The sequence below is a fragment of the Anas platyrhynchos genome, chromosome 31 (assembly GCF_047663525.1).
Source record: "Anas platyrhynchos isolate ZD024472 breed Pekin duck chromosome 31, IASCAAS_PekinDuck_T2T, whole genome shotgun sequence".
In the NCBI taxonomy this organism is placed as follows: domain Eukaryota; kingdom Metazoa; phylum Chordata; class Aves; order Anseriformes; family Anatidae; genus Anas; species Anas platyrhynchos.
Window position 1 is genome coordinate 2,128,291 of NC_092617.1, and position 19,385 is coordinate 2,147,675.

Genomic DNA, 19,385 nt, shown 5'->3' on the forward strand with positions numbered 1-19,385 from the left:
GCTCTACCTCAAGCATGACTCCTATCCCATCAGCCTTCCTGTGGTCTCTCATCTGACCAGAACAGAAGGTGCCTCACCATCATCTTCAATTCCAAGTGCATGCTTCTGCTGTTTACGATCCCTATCTGTGCCACATTCCTCCTGCTGGTCTGTTAGCTCCAGAGGCAGAAGTGACCTCCCAGCCTCCTTCCCAGCCATGTGCCTCCTGCAGGCCCAGCACATCCTGAGGCACACCTGATCCCATCCCAGCATTCCCAGCCAGCTCCTCCTTGTGGCCTGTGATCTGATCACATACCTGTCACCTCGCATGCCTCTTCCAATGCCATGGGACTGCTGCAGGACCTCACAGTCCCTGCCCTGCCCCAAGGGGACAAACAGCTGAAGTTAGGGATAGGAGTGGGGTTGAGGATGAGATGTGCTGTGTGCATGCTGGAGGGCTTTGGGGGTTAGATGATCAGGTTAATGTTTAGGAATTAGAGGTCACCCTCCAGGGTCAAGTGAATGGCAAGACATCGAGAGAGGGATTGGTGTTTTGCTCAAGGATCCTGCTCAAGGTTTAGGATAAGGGCAAGTTTTGAGGACTTCAGTTTAGGTCTGGTTTGGGGGCTAAGGCTAAGGCTGTCTTTTTATTCCTTGATTAGGCTTTATCATCCTTCTGCTTGCCTTCCTATTAGCAGATGAGTTTGACATCTGTCATTTCCAAGGCCCAAGGAAAGTCTTTGATTCATCTGTCCTTTCCAAGGTCTTTGAGATAGGTCTTATGATGACATCTGCAGATCCACTTGAACCTCTCTCACCCTTCCCGTACCACCTCTAGGCAACCTGAGGGCTGACTGGGAGGATGGTGGTTTAGGAAAGGGCTTCATTAACATCTCTAAGGAGGGCTGTATTTGGGCTTCTCACAGACAGTGATGGCAGTATCATAGAAAACAGTGACACTCGTGAGGACAGAAGAGCAGGTGGATAAGACTTTGGCCTGCCAATACAGGACACACACACACCTGAAAAATGCATGAGAGAGAAGAGGAAGATAGGATCCAAAAATCTAGATTATGAAATCAAAGACCGTGAGTATCAACTTGGCACTGCAGGACAGCTCCAGCAATGGGGCAAAACCACAGAAGATATCTATTACACTGGGGCCACAGAATAATAGCTGGGAGGAGAAGAAATAACTTCTGTACATGAGAGAAATTCCCCAGATTCAAGTACAGCTGTCTTCTGGAGCCAGACCTTCCACTACTCGAGCCTTAGGACACATTCAGAGGGGTGAAATGATCCCTGGCAGTCGTGGCTGAGGTTGTGCCATGCAGTGGGAACAGAACAGGGGTTAAGGGAGGGAAACATTTGTACTCTTGTTTGACAACCACAGTCCAAAAGCACAAATCACACTTTAAAAAATCAGTCTCTGACATCTACAGAGAGAAGCAGTCGGTGATGACTTCAGGCTGCTTCAACCACCACACCCCAGCAGAGACCCTGCTGCCTTCGGGAGCTGTCAACCCTGAGGCCTTGGGGACACCTCGAGGGAGCCCAAGGGCACAGAGCAAGCAATGCCATGGTCGGGTGCTGTGCTGCTGAGCTGGGCCGGGCTCCTGGGCACAAGGGGAGCTCCTGGTAAGCTGGCAGCGCTGCAGAGAGACAGCTGTGCCCAGGAGCAGCTCCTCTGCACAGCACAGCAGGGCTGGGGGCTCTGACCGCAGCTGGCACAGAGAGGAGAGAAGGAGAGAGGGCTTGGAGGCACTGAGGAGCGCAACAACAGAGGGCAGCGTGTGGCAGGACACATCTGCAGGCTCCTGACACCGTGAGGCTCTGGCAGCAGGGCAGTGCAGGTGGGGTTGCCAGAGGGGTCTTGTACAGCTGGCACATCTGATGGCTGATAGCATCTGTCAGGGTGAGTTTCTCTGTTTCTCCAGAAACGAGTAGAAAATGCTTTAGAGAATGGCATTTATGATTGGATTTTTGAAAAGGAAGACCAAGGCAGGGGCTACCTGAATGGCAAGACTTTTTCTGTAGCCTGTGCTTGCAGATACCTGTGGTACAGCGGAGGCTGATTTCATGGTAATAGGTGGTCAGGTTTGTACTGAAGACTGAGACTCCTAGAACATTGTTGTGAGAGATCAATATTTAATCAATGTACTTCATAAAGTCCCTTCCAACAGTTCAGCCAAGAAACTACACCAACATCATCATTGTGGTCCTCTCAGGTTTTATACTAGCTGATCTTTTGGAGCTTCAAATCCTCCAGTGACCATTGCCCTGTCTTTGAGAGGTCTCTCTGCTGGCTTGAGGTGAACACAGATCATTTGCAATGAGCAGGACCTGCCTCCTCTGCAGGCAGAGCTGCAGCACAGGAGGGTCTGCTGAGTGTCTGTCTGTCCCTCCCTGGCCTTGCCTCCCCTGGCAGCAGCACGCTGGCATTCCTCCTGGCTTCTCCAGCTGGCCGTGCTGCTGCTGGTCTTGTTCCCAGGTTGGCTGGGGATTGGGGTTTCACATGCCCATGGGGTGAGCCCTCGGTGTGCTTTGGGGAAGGGGAGTACAGGGACAAGGTGAAGGGTCTGGAGATGTGCAATTTGATCCCAGATTCTTCTGCTGTCAGCAGTGTTCAGGTTCTTTTCAGATGAACAACTGAGCACAACTTTCCTGCAGCTCTCACAGGGCAGCTGAGACCAGCACTGATGGAGAGGCTGGCTGTTTTGTCTGAGGGACACTCTGCGCTGAAGGGACAGTATCTTTGCCTCTGAGGATCCGCAAAGTTTCACTTGGAGTGCAGCAGAATGCCCAGGATTTATGCCTTAGAAACAGTTCTCCGGTGTGGTGGGGCAGCTACAACCAAAAACACAAAACAGATAATTACATGTCTAAACCTCCACTCCTCTGCTCTGCAGTTGGGTGAACTAGGAGCAAAACTGGGGAAATCTCTTTGATATCAGCAGTAACCTTAATCTGAGACTACCCCATGTTCCTACCATGTTCCTACCATGTGCTACCATGCTACTCCCTCTGGCAGTAGTGCAGGACTGATTCTTCCATTGCCCACAGAGGAGTCCCCAGCTCTCAGAGGCACTCTCAGACAGAATCAATGAAAGAGAGCTTCAAAATAACTGCCTGGAAAAGGGCAATTTTTTGGTGATTTTAAATGAGAAAATGGAAAGGGTTTTACTCCGATATGTCTGTGGTACATTATCACTGCCTTTGTCTTCCTTGTACAGGACCTCATGACCAGAAATAACAGATGTCCAACGTCAGCTCCATCACGGAGTTCCTCCTGCTGGCATTCGCAGACACACGCGAGCTGCAGCTCCTGCACTTTGCGCTCTTCCTGGGCATCTACCTGGCTGCCCTCCTGGGCAACGGCCTCATCCTCAGCGCCGTAGCCTGCCACCACCGCCTCCACACCCCCATGTACTTCTTCCTGCTCAACCTCGCCCTCCTCGACCTGGGCTGCATCTCCACCACTCTGCCCAAAGCCATGGCCAATGCCCTCTGGGACACCAGGGCCATCTCCTATCAAGGCTGTGCTGCTCAGGTCTTTTTCTTTCTGTTCTTTATATCAGCAGAATATTTCCTTCTCACCGTCATGGCCTACGACCGCTTTGTTGCCATCTGCAAGCCCCTGCACTACGGGAGCCTCCTGGGCAGCAGAGCTTGTGCCCAGATGGCAGCAGCTGCCTGGGGCAGTGGCTTTCTGTATAGTGTCCTGCACACAGCCAACACATTTTCCCTGCCCCTCTGCCACGGCAATGCTGTGGACCAGTTCTTCTGTGAAATCCCCCACATCCTCAAGCTCTCCTGCTCAAAGTCATTCCTCAGGGAGGTTGGGCTTATTGTAGTTAGTGTTTCTCTAGTCTTTCTTAGTTTTGTTTTCATTGTGCTGTCCTATGTGCAGATCTTCAGGGCAGTGCTGAGGATTCCCTCTGAGCAGGGCCGGCACAAAGCCTTTTCCACATGCCTCCCTCACTTGGCTGTGGTCTCCCTGTTTCTCAGTACTGGCATGTTTGCCTACCTAAAGCCCCCCTCCATCTCCTCTCAATCCCTGGATCTGGTGGTGGCTGTTGTGTATGCAGTCTTTCCTGCAGCTCTGAACCCCCTCATCTACAGCATGAGGAACCGGCAGCTCAAGGATGCTTTGTGGAAACTCTTTGGATGCATGCTTCTTCATCACTAATACTGAAGCCCCAATCCAGTCAAGACTCATGTTTTTTCTATAAAATTGTTAGTGTACTGTTTTGTTATACTTCTTTGTAATATATTATACCACATCTTTAGATTTTCATTTAATAATGGTATCTTTATTTTCATATCTCTTAATTACTCTTATTAATTAATTAATTAATTTATTTTTCTCACAAATATCTCATGTGCCTGTAGAACCATGCCTGCCTTGTAGATAATGTCAATTGAGAAGCTGTCAGAGCCTGATTGGTCTCAGTATTCCTCTCTTCCCATCTCCTCTGGAGCTGGGGAGCACCCCCAGCACGCAGGAGGGGCTCGGGGCCAAGAGCCCAGCTGCCACATGCAGGAGCAGCCCCAGTGAGCCTCAGGGCTGCCCCTCCTTGCCCGCTGGGCTCTGCCTCTCTGCTGCCTTCGGGTCGGGGCTGCTGCTTCCCTGGAGCCACGGCCATGGTCAGCAGCAGGACGTGGCCTTTTCACTGCTGCTCTCTTTTGGCTTCCACATTGTGCTTCTTTTTTTTCTGGGTAAGCCCTGATATCTCGTGTACCTTGGTGACAGTCCTGTTGTCTCTACAGTGGCTGCAGGCAGCAACAGGCACTGTGCAGCCCTGCCTCCCTGCTAGCACCACAGTAACAAAGGGGTTTTATTTGGGGCTTCCTGGAGCGAAGAATATAGACTTAAATTCCAAGGACAGTCTGTGAGGGACCAAAGGCTTGACCAAGAGCTTTATAGCAGCACCTGACAGCAACTGGTCTTGGACTCAGCTGCATGGCACTGCCCCCCTGCAGTGGGGCTCATGGCCACTGTCAGCCTGGAGAGGATTCTGGAGCTGCCAGGAGATGTCAGGGGATCTGCAGGGAGAACATGCAACGCTGAGTTGGTAGGGATTAGAACCTCATAAAATTAATGGCCATCCAAAGAAGAGTTCGGTAAAGAAAAAGGGGAATGTGAGGAGTCCATGGGGTAAGGACAGCCCTGCCATGGCAGGAGTGGTGGTGATGTGCCAGCGGACAAAGACCTTTAAGAGTGTACAGTAATTGAGGATAACCTTCTTGAGGCCTCATGGACCAGGTCTGGTGCAGCACTTGCCTGCCCTTTGTGCCCTCAGAGACACCCCATGGTCCTGCCCAGCACTGCCCTGTGCTGCTGAGCCATCAGGGCACATGGAAAGGGGCTCAGCCGCAGAGATCCCCATGGATGTAGGTCTGCTGCCCAACCTGAGCAGCATGGGCAGCGGGGGAGACCCGCGGGGGTCCCAGGGCACCACAGCCCCTGGCTCAGCACAGCAGCACCGCCAGCTTGGGGCCCTGAGGGGAGCACGGGGAGGTAAGCAGCAATGGCTGGCCAGGCCAGCACGGACACACTGCCCTGGGCAAGGCTCTCTGGGAGCAGGGATGGCCCTGGGGAAGAGCAGAACCGCATTGCTGGGCCTGCACTGATGGGGAAAGGGCAAAGGGAAAGCTCTTTGTGCAGGCCCCTGCTCGGGGCAGGCTGCTCTGTGGCTGGGCCAGGCCTCTTGTGCTGGCCTGGGGAGCGGGGCTGGCCCTGCGGGGCACAGGCACTGTGTGCTGGGGATCTGCCAGGCAAGAGAGCAGGGCTCCTGCAGCTTCACGGACCTCCATCTCCTGGCACCACGGACACCTCCTTGCTCCATGCATCCAGCAGATAAACACCTATCGGCCACCTGCTTTCTCTTCTTCTAGAGGAACTGGGGACACAATAGCAAAACCAAGTAAAACTCACAAATTGTGAGCCACAGACGGCCCTGATGCTGTGCAAGAAATGCTCAAAAACAGCAACAACAACTGTGGGTGACCATCACTGATCACACAACCAAAACACAGTACCACAAGGGGTTACTTTGCAGAGAGTAACTCCGTGCCAGCCACAGCCAGTACAGGGCACCTGATGGACAAGAAGACTCCCTCTGCACTCTGGAAGGAGCCAGGAAGGTGCTAATAAGCACCAGGACAATTGAGGAAACCCAAAGGCCCTTCTGAAGGGTCACTGAGTGCCACCTGAGAGGCAGTGCTGGGCAGTGGGGAAGGCCAGGAGAAAGACTTGTGAGAAGGCTGTGAGAAACAGAGACACTCAGGGCTTTAGCAGCTGTCTGTGGATGGAGGAGGAGGACGAGGTCACTCCTGGGACTAGGCCAGGGCTGAAGGTACCCGCATGAAGCTGGGCTGATGGAGAAGTGTCCACCTTGCATGTGTGCCTCAGCCTGGGAGCAGGGGCCTGCCCATGGTGCAGGATGGCTGGGCTGTGCTCAGCCATGCCCCAGGAGATGACCTTGCTCTCTTCCTCCCCACCACTCCCCACACGGGGCAGGCCCTCAGGAAACACCCCTGAGCCTGGAGATGCACCAACCTGCTGCAGTGAGGTGCCACTACTGCAGGGGGAGAGGGGAGGCTTGGAGAGACACCTGGGGCCTGTGTGCAAGAGTGGTGTGGCCTGGGGAAGTGAGTGCCTGGGAAAAGTTACCCTGGAGCCATAGGAGCCATTCTGGAAAGAAAACTTGTAGGCAAGAACCACACTTTTGTGATGGTGCAGAGCTGCTAGGCACATTGTGCAGGATGCTCTGATGGACTTTTGTGTCCTTTTCCATCATGTCTTAAGTGATGCTTTTCTCAGGAATAGAGTAGCCAACAGAGCACTGACAGTCTAAGATCATGAAAGGCATCATAAATATGCCCCTAAAAAGGTAACTGATATGGGAAATCAGGAGAAGCCTGGCCAGGAGAAATGTGAGACTGAGAGGAGGGAATAGGGGCTTGGCCAGCCAAAATTAAGGATTCTGTAGAGGTAAGAGGGTTCAGGTTATGCTGATGTTGCTGTAACTGTGACTTTAAATAGTCATACAAGGCTATTCCCCAGCTTCAACCTGTAAAGTTAATTCCTAAACATAAATGCTATTCAGCACCCTGACAGGAATCCACTACTCTAATGACTGACCTCAACGTATCCCTAGAAGACAAAACTCAGCCCATAGCTGATTCCCCTAGCTCTTACTCTCTTAATCAATCTGATTTCTGGTCTTAATACTAGAACTAAAAAGGTCTATTTAGCACTAGAAAACTGCTTAAGAGAACTAAAAAAAAAAATAACCTCAAATGAATTTGAGGGGCCATGGATTTGATCAGCTTGTGGGCCACAAGGAGGAGATGGGTGGGAATGCTCTGAGGAGCTCAGCTCTGCCTTATCATCTCCTGCCCCAGCAGCAGGAATGTGACTGTGGAAGGGACTGTGAGGTCACTTCTGTCTGTAGCTTACAGGTCACCCTTGGCTTCTCCCTGGGAGCTGCACTTTTGGGCTGACATCTGGCAGTGGCCCTGCTAGGCTAGCAGAAGGCACCTGCTTGGCATGCTGACTGGGGGATCCCCTCTGCCTCCAGAGCCAGGAGGACCCAGGCAGAAAGAAGGCCCCAACATGGGTTGTCCTGTCCCTTCTGCTTCAGTCCATGACTGCACAGCAGCAGGAGGCACAGGGCTTGGCTGTGTCTAGCCAAGAAGCTGCAAGGCCAGCAGCAGGCCCCTGGCTTGGAAGGTTCTGCTGAGGTGACTTGTGTGTGGTTGGCTGAGAGGCCGCAAGGAGCCTGCTGGGTTGGGATGCCTACTTCAGGAGTGGTTTCTACCCTGATGGAGCTTCCTTTGGCAGTAGAAAAGAGCAGGAAAGAAAAAACTGCGACATAGTGTTCCATGGAAGGCTAGCACTGGTTACAAGAAGGGAGAAATGTCCCTCAGAGGGTCATGCTGTGGTGCAAAAGGTCACCCTCTGATCAGACCCTTGCTTTGTGTTTCAATAAATAGCTGGTGAGGGTTGACAAGAGGTCAGTGAAAGCTAGGGATGAGAACCCTATGTCTGCAGACTTCAAGAAAATAGGGCAATGTGTGGGACAGCATAGGAAAGCCTGTGGAGGAGAAGGCAGAGGGTGCTGATAAAAAGGGAATGCCCCAACTGCCGTGAAGGTTTTGTCCCCTTGGTTAGAGCTTATGAGGAGATATGTTATATTCATTGTGATGGGGCCTCATAGATTCCTTTCAACACATGCAACAGCTCAGAGGTTTCATACCACTGTTCTTCTCACGGCATCACACTGCCCACCCCATCCCACAGATCCCCAGGAAAAGCCTTGAGGCAGACATGGGGGTGCAGGATCTCCCCTCCCGGTTCCAGGGGTCAGGCCTTGCCAATTCTGCTTCACTAAAACTAACCAAGACTTTTCTCAGCACAGTGCTTTGCCTGTCTGTAACCATGGCCTCCAATTATCTGCCCTAACAAGGCCCTGGGGAGCCTTTGTTAGTAACAGCCCTCAGTGGGGCCCATTAATACTCCAAGTCACTTCAACTTTTCCTCCTGACTTTACTTGCTCAAGCGGTTGCATCACTCTCTTCTCAGTACCTGAACTTCATAGACTGAGCATCAAAATACACCATGGAACTCATTAAAATGAAGAAAATCCTAACATCTCTTCCATTTTAATCTTCAAGCCCTGTGCAGCTACTTGCAGAGCTTGTAAGATGTAATTAAGGAAGAAGATTTCACAAAGCACATAATAAAAATATTTTATTGTTTCAAAGGCTGAATTTTGTTTTATTTCAGTTTTGAACATCATTCTCCTATTGCTATTCATCCAGGGTTATTTCTTTGGAGAACTCCATCGGGAGGAAAATCAGAGTCTGGAGGTGTGACACCTCCACTGCCAGCAGTGGTCTTTGTCCCTGTAACTGTTGCCCAGCCCAGCACTTGAAACCCTTTCTAAGAGAAGTCAGGGGTTCCTTGGGAAAGAAATAAAGTATAAATAAAATGAAATAAAATGAAATAAAATAAAATAAAATAAAATAAAATAAAATAAAATAAAATAAATAATAAAATACATTTGAAATGACCATTGGATCCTGAGAAATTTAGCTTGAATCTCAGTAGACACCTGGACATGCATGGTCTCTCTTGGGTCTTCTGTGGAAAACTCAGGGTGAAAAATAAAGAAAATATATCTTTATTGGCTGTGTCCAGTAGAGCCTGATACATTTGTGGGTCTGATATGCTAGGACATTAAATATACCCGGTCCAGTAAACTCGATTGTCCCTTTCCTCCCTGCCTCCCCCTGGCTGGAAACAAGACCCCTCTAGTCCTGCTCATAGTATTCATTACAATGTCTGGTAGACGGCCCAATGGAAACATAGAATCATAGAATCATAGAATATCCTGAGTTGGAAGGGACCCTTAAGGATCATCAAGTCCAACTCTTGACACCGCACAGGTCTACCCAAAAGTTCAGATCATGTGACTAAGTGCACAGTCCAATCTCTTCTTAAATTCAGACAGGCTCGGTGCAGTGACCACTTCCCTGGGGAGCCTGTTCCAGTGTGCAACCACCCTCTCTGTGAAGAACCCCCTCCTGATGTCAAGCCTAAATTTCCCCTGCCTCAGCTTAACCCCATTCCCGCGGGTCCTGTCACTGGTGTTAATGGAGAAAAGGTCTCCTGCCTCTCGACACCCCCTTACGAGGAAGTTGTAGACTGTGATGAGGTCTCCCCTCAGCCTCCTCTTCTCCAGGCTGAACAGGCCCAGTGCCCTCAGCCGTTCCTCGTACGTCTTCCCCTCCAGGCCTTTCACCATCTTCGTAGCCCTCCTCTGGACACTCTCCAACAGTTTCATGTCCTTTTTATACTGTGCTGCCCAGAACTGCACACAGTACTCGAGGTGAGGCCGCACAGCGCAGAGTAGAGCGGGACAATCACCTCCCTTGACCTACTAGCGATGCCGTGCTTGATGCACCCCAGGACACGGTTGGCCCTCCTGGTATCATCACAGTGTAGTCGCAGCATCATCACAGCTTCATCACAGCGTCATCACAGTGTAATCAGTGTCATCACAGCGTCATCACAGCGTCACAAGAGCATCATCACAGCATCATCACAGCGTCATCACGGCATCATCATAGCATCATCACAGCGTCATCACAGCATCAAAACAGCGTCATCACAGCATCAAAACAGCATCATTATAGCATCATCACAGTGTCATAACAGCATCATCACAGCATTATCATAGCGTCATCATAGCAAAATTACAGCGTCATAACAGCACCATCTCAGCATAATCACAGCATCATCACAGCGTCATTACAGCTTGATCGCAGCATCATCACAGTGTCATCACAGCGTCATTGCAACGTCATTACAGGATCATCACAGAATCATCACAGCATCAGAACAGCATCATCACAGCGTCATCAGAACATCAGCATAGTGTCATCACAGCATCATCATAGCGTCATAGCAGCATCATCACATCATCATAACAGCATCATCACAGGGTCATCACACGGTCATTACAGCATCATCACAGCGTCATAACTGCATCATAACAGCGTCATCACAGCGTCATCACAGCGTCATCACAGCATCATCACAGCGTCATAACAGCATAACCACATCATCACAAGAGCATCATCACAGTATCATCAGAGCGTCATCGCAGCATCACGACAGTATAATCAGTGTCATCACAGCATCATCACAGCGTCATCACGGCATCATCACGGCATCATCACAGCGTCTTTGCAGTGTCATCGCAGCGTCATAACAGCATCATCATATCGTCATTACAGCATCATTACAGCATCCTAACAGCACAATCATTGCGCCATCACAGCATTATCAAAGCATCATAACAGCGTCATCTCAGTGTCATCACAGCATCATTATAGCATCAACACAGCATCATAACAGCATCATCACAGCATCATCATGGCTTCATCATAGCGTCATCACAGGGTCATCACAGCATCATCGCAGCGTCATAACAGCATCATCACAGCATCATCATAGCATCATCATAGCATCATTACAGCATCATAACAGCACCATCTCAGCATCATATCTGCATTATCACAGCGTCATCACAGTGCCATTACAGAGTCATCACAGCGTCATCACAGCGTCACAAGAGCATCATCACAGCATCATCACAGCATCATCATAGCGTCATCACAGCATCATCACAGCATCATCACAATGTAATCACAGCATCATTATAGCATCATCACAGTGTCATAACAGCATCATCACAGCATTATCATAGCGTCATCATAGCAAAATTACAGCGTCATAACAGCACCATCTCAGCGTAATCACAGCATCATCACAGCGTCATTACAGCTTGATCGCAGCATCATCACAGCGTCATTGAAACGTCATTACAGGATCAACACAGCGTCAGAACAGCATCATCACAGCATCATCACAGCGTAATCACAGAATCATAACAGCATAATCATAGCGTCATCACAGCATCATCAGAGCGTCATAAGAGCATCATAACAGCGTCATCACAGCGGAAGCACAGCATCATCACAGTGTCAGCACAGCATCGTCATAGCGTCATCACAGCATCATCACAGCGTCATAACAGCATAACCACAGCGCCATAAGAGCATCATCACAGTATCATCAGAGCGTCATCACAGTGTCATCACAGCATCATCACAGAATCATCACAGAGTCATCACAGCATCACCACAGTGTCATCACAGCGTCATCGCAGTAATTGCAGCATTATTGCAGCGTAGTACCAGCATCATCCTAACGTCATCATAGTGTCATCAGAGCGCCATAACAGCATCATCATAGCATCATCAGAGCGTCATAACAGCGTAAGCACAGAATCAGCACAGCGTCATCACAGCGTCATCACAGCATCGTTCCAGCGTCATCACAGCATTATCATAGCGTCACCACAGCATCCTCACAGCGGCATAACATCGTCATCACAGTATAATCACAGAATCATCACAGCGGCATCACAGAACCATAACAGCTTCATGACAGCATCATCACAGTGTAATCATAGCATCATAACAGCATCGTCATAGTGTCATCATAGCATCATCATAGCGTCATCAGAGTATCATCACAGCGTCATCACAGTGTCATCATTATTTCATTGCGGCTTCCTTGCTGCGTCATCGCAGCATCATAACAGTGTCATCACAGCGTCATCACAGCGTCATCATAGCATCATCAAAGTGTCATTACAGCGTCATCACAGCATCATCACAGCGTCACAAGAGCATCATCACATCATCATCACAGCGTCATCACAGCATCATCCCAGCGTCATCACTGCATTATCATAGCGTCATCACAGCATCATCACAGCGTCATAAAAGCATCATCACAGCGTCCCAGGAGCATCATCAGACCATCATCACAGCATCATCACAGCATCATAATAGTGTCATCACATCATCATCACAGCATCGTCCCAGCGTCATCACAGCATTATCATAGCGTCACCACAGCATCCTCAAAACGTCATAACAGCATCATCACAGTATAATCACAGCATCATGACAGCGGCATCGCAGTGTCATCACAGAACCATAACAGCTTCATGACAGCATCATCACAGTGTAATCATAGCATCATAACAGCATCGTCATAGAGTCATCACAGCATCATTACAGCGTTATCACAGCATCATCAGAGCGTCATCACAGCGTAATCACAGCATCATCACAGTGTAAAAACACCATCATCACAGCGTCATCAGTGTCATCACAGAATCATAACAGAATCATCACAGCGTCATCAGAACATCATCGCAGTGTAATCACAGCATCATGACAGCATCATCATAGCATCATTACAGTATAATCAGTGTCATCAGAGCATCATAACACCGTCACAAGAGCATCATTACAGCATCATTGCAGAGTAATCAAAGTATCATAACAGCGTCATCACAGCATCTTCATAGTGTCATCACAGCATCATAACAGCGTCATCACAGCGGCATCACAGTGTCATCAGAGAGTCATCATAGCGTCATCACAGCATAATCATAGCGTCCTCAGAGTGTTATCACAGCGTCATCACAGAATCACCACAGCGTCATCACGACATCATCATAGCGTCATGACAGCATCATAACAGCATCTTAAAAGCATCATCACAGCGTCATCACAGCGGAATCACAGTGGTGTCACAACGGCATCACAGCATCATCATAGCATCATCACAGCGTCATTACAGCGTCATTAGAGCATCTACACAGAGTAATCATAGAATCATAGAATATCCTGTGTTGGAAGGGACCCTTAAGGATCATCAAGTCCAACTCTTGACACCGCACAGGTCTACCCAAAAGTTCAGACCATGTGACTAAGTGCACAGTCCAATCTCTTCTGAAATTCAGACAGGCTCAGTGCAGTGACCACTTCCCTGGGGAGCCTGTTCCAGAGTGCAACCACCCTCTCTGTGAAGAACCCCCTCCTGATGTCAAGCCTAAATTTCCCCTGCCTCAGCTTAACCCCGTTCCCGCGGGTCCTGTCACTGGTGTTAATGGAGAAAAGGTCTCCTGCCTCTCGACACCCCCTTACGAGGAAGTTGTAGACTGCGATGAGGTCTCCCCTCAGCCTCCTCTTCTCCAGGCTGAACAGGCCCAGTGCCCTCAGCCGTTCCTCGTACGTCTTCCCCTCCAGGCCTTTCACCATCTTCGTAGCCCTCCTCTGGACACTCTCCAACAGTTTCATGTCCTTTTTATACTGTGCTGCCCAGAACTGCACACAGTACTCGAGGTGAGGCCGCACAGCGCAGAGTAGAGCGGGACAATCACCTCCCTTGACCTACTAGCGATGCCGTGCTTGATGCACCCCAGGACACGGTTGGCCCTCCTGGCTGCCAGGGCACACTGCTGGCTCGTATTCAACTTGCTGTCTACCACGACCCGCAGATCCCTCTCTTCTAGGCTGCTCTCCAGCGTCTCATTGCCCAGTCTGTACGTGCAGCCAGGGTTTCCCCGTCCCAGGTGCAGGACCCGGCACTTGCTCTTATTGAACTTCATGCGGTTGGTGATCGCCCAGCTCTCCAACCTATCCAGATCCCTCTGCAAGGCCTTTCCACCCTCAACAGAGTCCACAACTCCTCCAAGTTTGGTGTCATCAGCAAACTTGCTCAAAATACCTTCTATTCCTACATCCAGATTGTTTATAAAAATATTGAAAAGTACCGGCCCTAAAATGGAGCCTTGAGGGACCCCACTGGTGACCGCCCGCCAGCCTGACGCAGCCCCATTCACCATAACCCTTTGGGCCCTGCCCGTTAGCCAATTGCTCACCCATCGTATGATGTTTTTATTTAGCTGTATGCTGGACATTTTGTCCAGTAGGATCCTATGGGAAACCGTGTCAAAAGCCTTGCTGAAGTCCAAAAAGATCACATCAGCTGGTTTCCCTTGGTCCACCATACGGGTGATCTTATCCTAAAAGGAAATCAGGTTAGTTAGGCAGGACCTACCCTTCACAAACCCATGCTGGCTGGGACCAATGACTGCTTTGTCCCCCAGGTGCGCCTCAATAAGTTCGAGAACCATCTTCTCCATGATTTTACCAGGCACTGACGTGAGACTGACAGGCCTGTAATTGCTAGGCTCTTCTTTCTGACCCTTCTTGTCATCGGACGGCACCACACATGCGACGGAGGATGGAAAAGAAGCTGTTCTGTTGGGGGTGCAATTGTGCTGAAGATAAATTTTAACGAAGAGCAGCGTGACGCAGAACAGAATTGGCTGGGGGCAACTCTTGAGGGGCTAGGCCTTCATCTAGAAGGATGGCTTAAATCGCTTTTGCAAACAATATTGCTACTAGTAATAGCATTCATTGTGATAGAGCTAGTATATGCATGTATTAAAGCAAAAATAGCTAGAAGCAGTGTAATGAATCGCAGCATGCTGACCATTCTCACCAAAAATCATTAAGGGTTCCCATTATCACCACCTGTTCCTGGGACGGACACTAGTCCCTTAGTAGTTATGATTAAATCAAGCTTAGCGTAACGGGTTAAAGGGGGTGCGCTGCTGCATAAAGAGGGGGGAGGTGTGGGATTATTCTGGGTTGTGCCTGTGTGCACGAGGGGAAGGGTCTGGGGTGCCTGCGAGCACAGTGAGAGGGGTCCTGGGCTCCTGGGTGGGACGCTTTGACACTATATAAGATAATGTCATGCAGCAATAAATTGGGTTATGGCACAGAACGCTGGTCGTTGTGTCTGTTTGTCCTGGGGTTTTGGTCGGGATATCCGACAGCAGTGTATTTGGGTTAGACCTTGTGGATCCAGGTGACACTCCTGTCGTCTCTATAGCAGGACTGGCACAAAGCCTTTTCCACATGCCTCCCTCACCAGGCCATTGTGTCCGTCTCCCTCAGGCCTGTCATGGATGCCTGCCTGAAGCCCCTCCATCTCCTACCCATCCCTGGACCTGGTGGAGGCAGTTCTGTACTCAGTGGTGCCTCCAGCAGAGCACGTGCTCATCTGTAGCAGGAGGAGCCAGGAGCTCAAGCAAGCTTTGTGGAAATTGCTGACTATATGTGTTTTGGATGCAAGAAATTTCTGATCAGCTTCTGCATATGACTTGTAACGTCAATAATTTAAAGAATAGCCAGTATTTTTGTTTTGTTTGTGGCTGTGCATGTATTATTACAGATATTAATTTACATAATATTGGCAATTAAAATGATATTGTTCTTCACCTTTGCATTCCAGTTTGTACCTTTCAAACATAGCAGGGACATACATACATAGAGCGGGACAATCACCTCCCTTGACCTACTAGCGATGCCGTGCTTGATGCACCCCAGGACACGGTTGGCCCTCCTGGCTGCCAGGGCACACTGCTGGCTCATATTCAACTTGCTGTCTACCACCACCCCCAGATCCCTCTCTTCTAGGATTTGTTGCCTTCAAATCCTTAGTTGGACGGGAGCCGTTTGCAAAGTGGGGCACGCTGATGTGTCCTGCCTCAGCCATTTGAAGCATGCTACACTTGAGTTTTTCAGCCTGAGTTTGCTAAAGATGACCCAGGAAGATTAACGGATGTTCACGTGTCTAGTAGGATTAAGGGAGAGTATCTCAGGTTTCCAATGGCCATTTCAAATCTAGGTCAGTACCAGGACCCCACTGAAGAAGAGGTTTGTCTTTGAAGGGGTGTTCCTGTGCTGGACTGGGCTGCAGTTGCAGGGACAAAGACCACTGCTGGCAGTGGAGGTGCCCTGGGAACTCCACCTGGCTCCACCTGATTTTCCCAAAGGGCTCTGGCATCCTGCAGGTCTTTAATGACATCTGCCAGTGCAGAGAAGTGCCTGAAACACAACGAGGCCACTGGAGGTTTTCCTTGGTTGCTTATGGTCAGACAGGTGAATGTCCGCTTTCCCAGCTTCCTGTCTGGACCTATGCATTTCCCATCATTCTCCTGGTTTGCCCTCCTCTTACCGTTTAATCATTCAGACCACTCTCACCAACCCAGTTGCTACTCTGAGTTTCAGTGAGTTCAAGCTCACCCATCTCTCAGCAGTCTGTCTAATGGTGTCCTTAGTAAGACCCTCATCATTTATCATTGAATTAGTATGATGTGGATTAATATTAACACAATTATCTGAAATTTCCTATTACTGAAAAATAAATCATGTACCGTCATCCTTTTGGGAAGGTAACCATCACTGGAGGCAACAAAATGAGGAATTTGAACTTTTTTTTTTTTTTTAAACAGCAGCATAGATTCCTGTTGTTTGTTTTGAAATAGGAAAACCCCTGTTCTTTCCATCTAAGCAGGACTTCAAAGGAGAAACCCTAGACCAATACCTATAGGAGAATGATGCTCTCAACTGAAACACAACAAAATTCAGCCTTTAAAATGAAGAAAGATTTTTATTAGATGCTCTTTGAAATCTTCCTCCTTAACTAGAACATGAAAGCGCTCCAATTAACTGAACAAGTCTTGAAGACTTGAAGAAAATGGTGGGTGAGATATGGCTGCTTAGGAGTTTCTGTGTTTTAATGAGTTCCATGGAGTATTTTGGTGCTGAGTCAATTAAACTTGGGTACTGAGAAGAGGATGATGCAACTGTGTGAAAAAGCAAACTCAGAAGGAAAAGTTGAAGTGACTTGGAGTATTAATGGGCCCCAGTGAGGGCTGTTACTAACAAAGCTTCCCCAGGGACATGTTAGGACAGAAAATTGGAGGCCATGGTTACAGACAGGCAAAGCACTGTGCTGAGAAAAGTCTTGGTTGGTTTAGGTGAAGCAAAAGGGCCAAGGCCTGACCCCAGTCACTGCGAGGAGAGATCCTGCACCCCCCTGTCTGGCTCAGGACTTTTCTTGGGGATCTGAGGAATGTGGTGGTCAGTGTGATGCCATGAGAAGAACACTGGTATGACACCACCCTGCCTCTGCACAGGGTTGCAGGGAAGCAAGGAGGCTGCACTGCAATGACTATATGTCATCTTCTCATAAGCTCTAGCCAAAGCGTCAGGACTGTTGGGGCCTACCTTTTTTACCAGCAACCTCTGTTTTTTCCTCTGCATACTTTCCTATGCTGTCCCACGCTTTTTCCTATTTCCTAGAAGTGTGCAGACACCCATCTCTGTTCACCACCTTGCTCTCATCCCAGCATTTACATCATTTCACCAGTGTCTCATCAGCCCTCACCAGCTGTTCCTTGAAACACAAAGCTAGGGTCTGATCATAGATATTCAGCAGCATCTTCCAAGCCAGGGGGCTGATGCTGGCCTTACAGCTTCTTGGATAGACACAGCCAAGCCTTGTGCCTCCTGCTGCTGCCCACTCATGGACTCAAGCAGAAGGGACAGGACAACCCATCTGGGGGCCTTCTGTCTGTCTGGGTCCTCGTGGGTCTGGAGGCAGAGAGGATCCCCCAGTCAGCATGCCAAGCAGGTGCCTTCTGCTGGCCTAGCAGGGCCACTGCCAGATGTCAGCCCAAAAGTCCAGATCCCAGGGAGAGGTCAAGGCTGACCTGCCACCTCCAGACACAAGTGACCTCCCAGTCCCTTTGCATGACACGTTCCTGCTGCTGCCCTATCAAGTGCAGAGACAGAAGTGACCTCACAGTCACTGCCACAGTCACATTCCTCCTGCTGGGCCATGAGATCCTGAGATAGGGCCGAGCTCACTCTAGTTTCCTCGGTACCTCTTTTTCACTTTCTGCGTTAGAAATTAAGCAAAGTTTTAGTGGGAGTGTTTGGGGTTCTGCTTGTGCTGTCACGTCTGTGGTTGAGGTATGGACAAGCTCTTTGGTTTACACGTGTTTTACGTCTGCTAAGAAGTCTACGGTTAAATAGAGCATTTTAATGTTAGTGTTAACGGAAGGGATTAGGGTAAGCAAGAGAGAAAGTTGTTTCCTTTCAACGTATTATATTAGTATTTAGGTTGGGGAATAAAATTACTGTTTCAAGTAAGGTAAGGGCCATATGTGACTGTTTTAAGTCAGTCTTACTGCACTACTGTCATTGCATGAATTTTCTTACCTCTATGAAATCATTAATTTCTGCTGGCCATGCACCTCTTACCGCCCCATAATCTCACTGCTGCTCCTGACCTCCCCATATCTTGTTGGGATCAGCTTTCTGATGACATTTACCATCTCAGTGTATCTGTCTCACCTCTGTTGGCTCCTCCATTCCTGAGAAGGAAGTAGCATTGTAGTCAGGAGGGAAAAGGACACAAAGGTCTTTCGGAGCATCCTGTACAATGTGCCCATCAGCTCTGCATCTCCACAAAATCGCGCTTCCGACCTACAAGTTTTGTTTCCCAAGTGGCTTCCGTGGATCCAGGGCTACTTTTCCCAGGCCCTCTCACATGTTTCAGTTTTGGATGTGCAGGGATGTAATAAGGAAAACCAAGGCATGGATGGAACTGAGCTTAGCAGGGGATGAAAACAATAACAGGAAGATATTCTATAGGTACTTTGCTCAGAAAAGGAAGGCCAAGGAGAGTCTACCCCTTCTGACGGATGAGAAGGGTGAACTGGTAATGACAGACTTGGAGAAGGCTGAGGAACTCAACAACATCTTTGCCTCAGTCTTCCCTGCCAGTCAGGCTTCTCAAGTCTTTCATTCCGTGAACCCATAGTTGGTGGCTGGGGGTGCAAATTCCCACCTGTTATAAGTGAAGGGAAGGTTTGAGGCCACCTGAAGAAGGTCAAGAAATACAAGTCTGTGGGGCTTGATGACTTGCCTTCCAGGGAGTGGAATGCTGTGGCTGAGTCTGTGGATGTTCCATCCTTGGGGGTGTTCAAGGCCACGTTAGATGAGGCCCTGAGCAACCTGATCTAGGGGGTGGTGTCCCTGCCTATGGGGGTTGGAACTAGATGATCGTCAAGGTGCTTTCCAACTCAACCGTTGTACGATTCTCTGAT

At 49.3% G+C, this 19,385-nt stretch overlaps 1 protein-coding gene across 1 annotated transcript; it reads left to right on the forward strand.

Moving 5' to 3' along the window:
* The first annotated feature begins 3,220 nt into the window (after window positions 1–3,220).
* Window positions 3,221–4,311, forward strand: LOC119714729 (olfactory receptor 14A16-like). The gene has a single exon (XM_038171718.2). It carries the CDS (start codon window positions 3,236–3,238, stop codon window positions 4,166–4,168), a length of 933 nt encoding a protein of 310 aa, XP_038027646.2. The 5' UTR covers window positions 3,221–3,235; the 3' UTR covers window positions 4,169–4,311.
* The last annotated feature ends 15,074 nt before the right edge of the window (window positions 4,312–19,385 follow it).

Bases quoted from the DNA above. Each gene is read 5' to 3' on its own strand.
- LOC119714729 (XM_038171718.2), top strand. From the start codon at position 3,236: ATGTCCAACGTCAGCTCCATCACGGAGTTCCTCCTGCTGGCATTCGCA.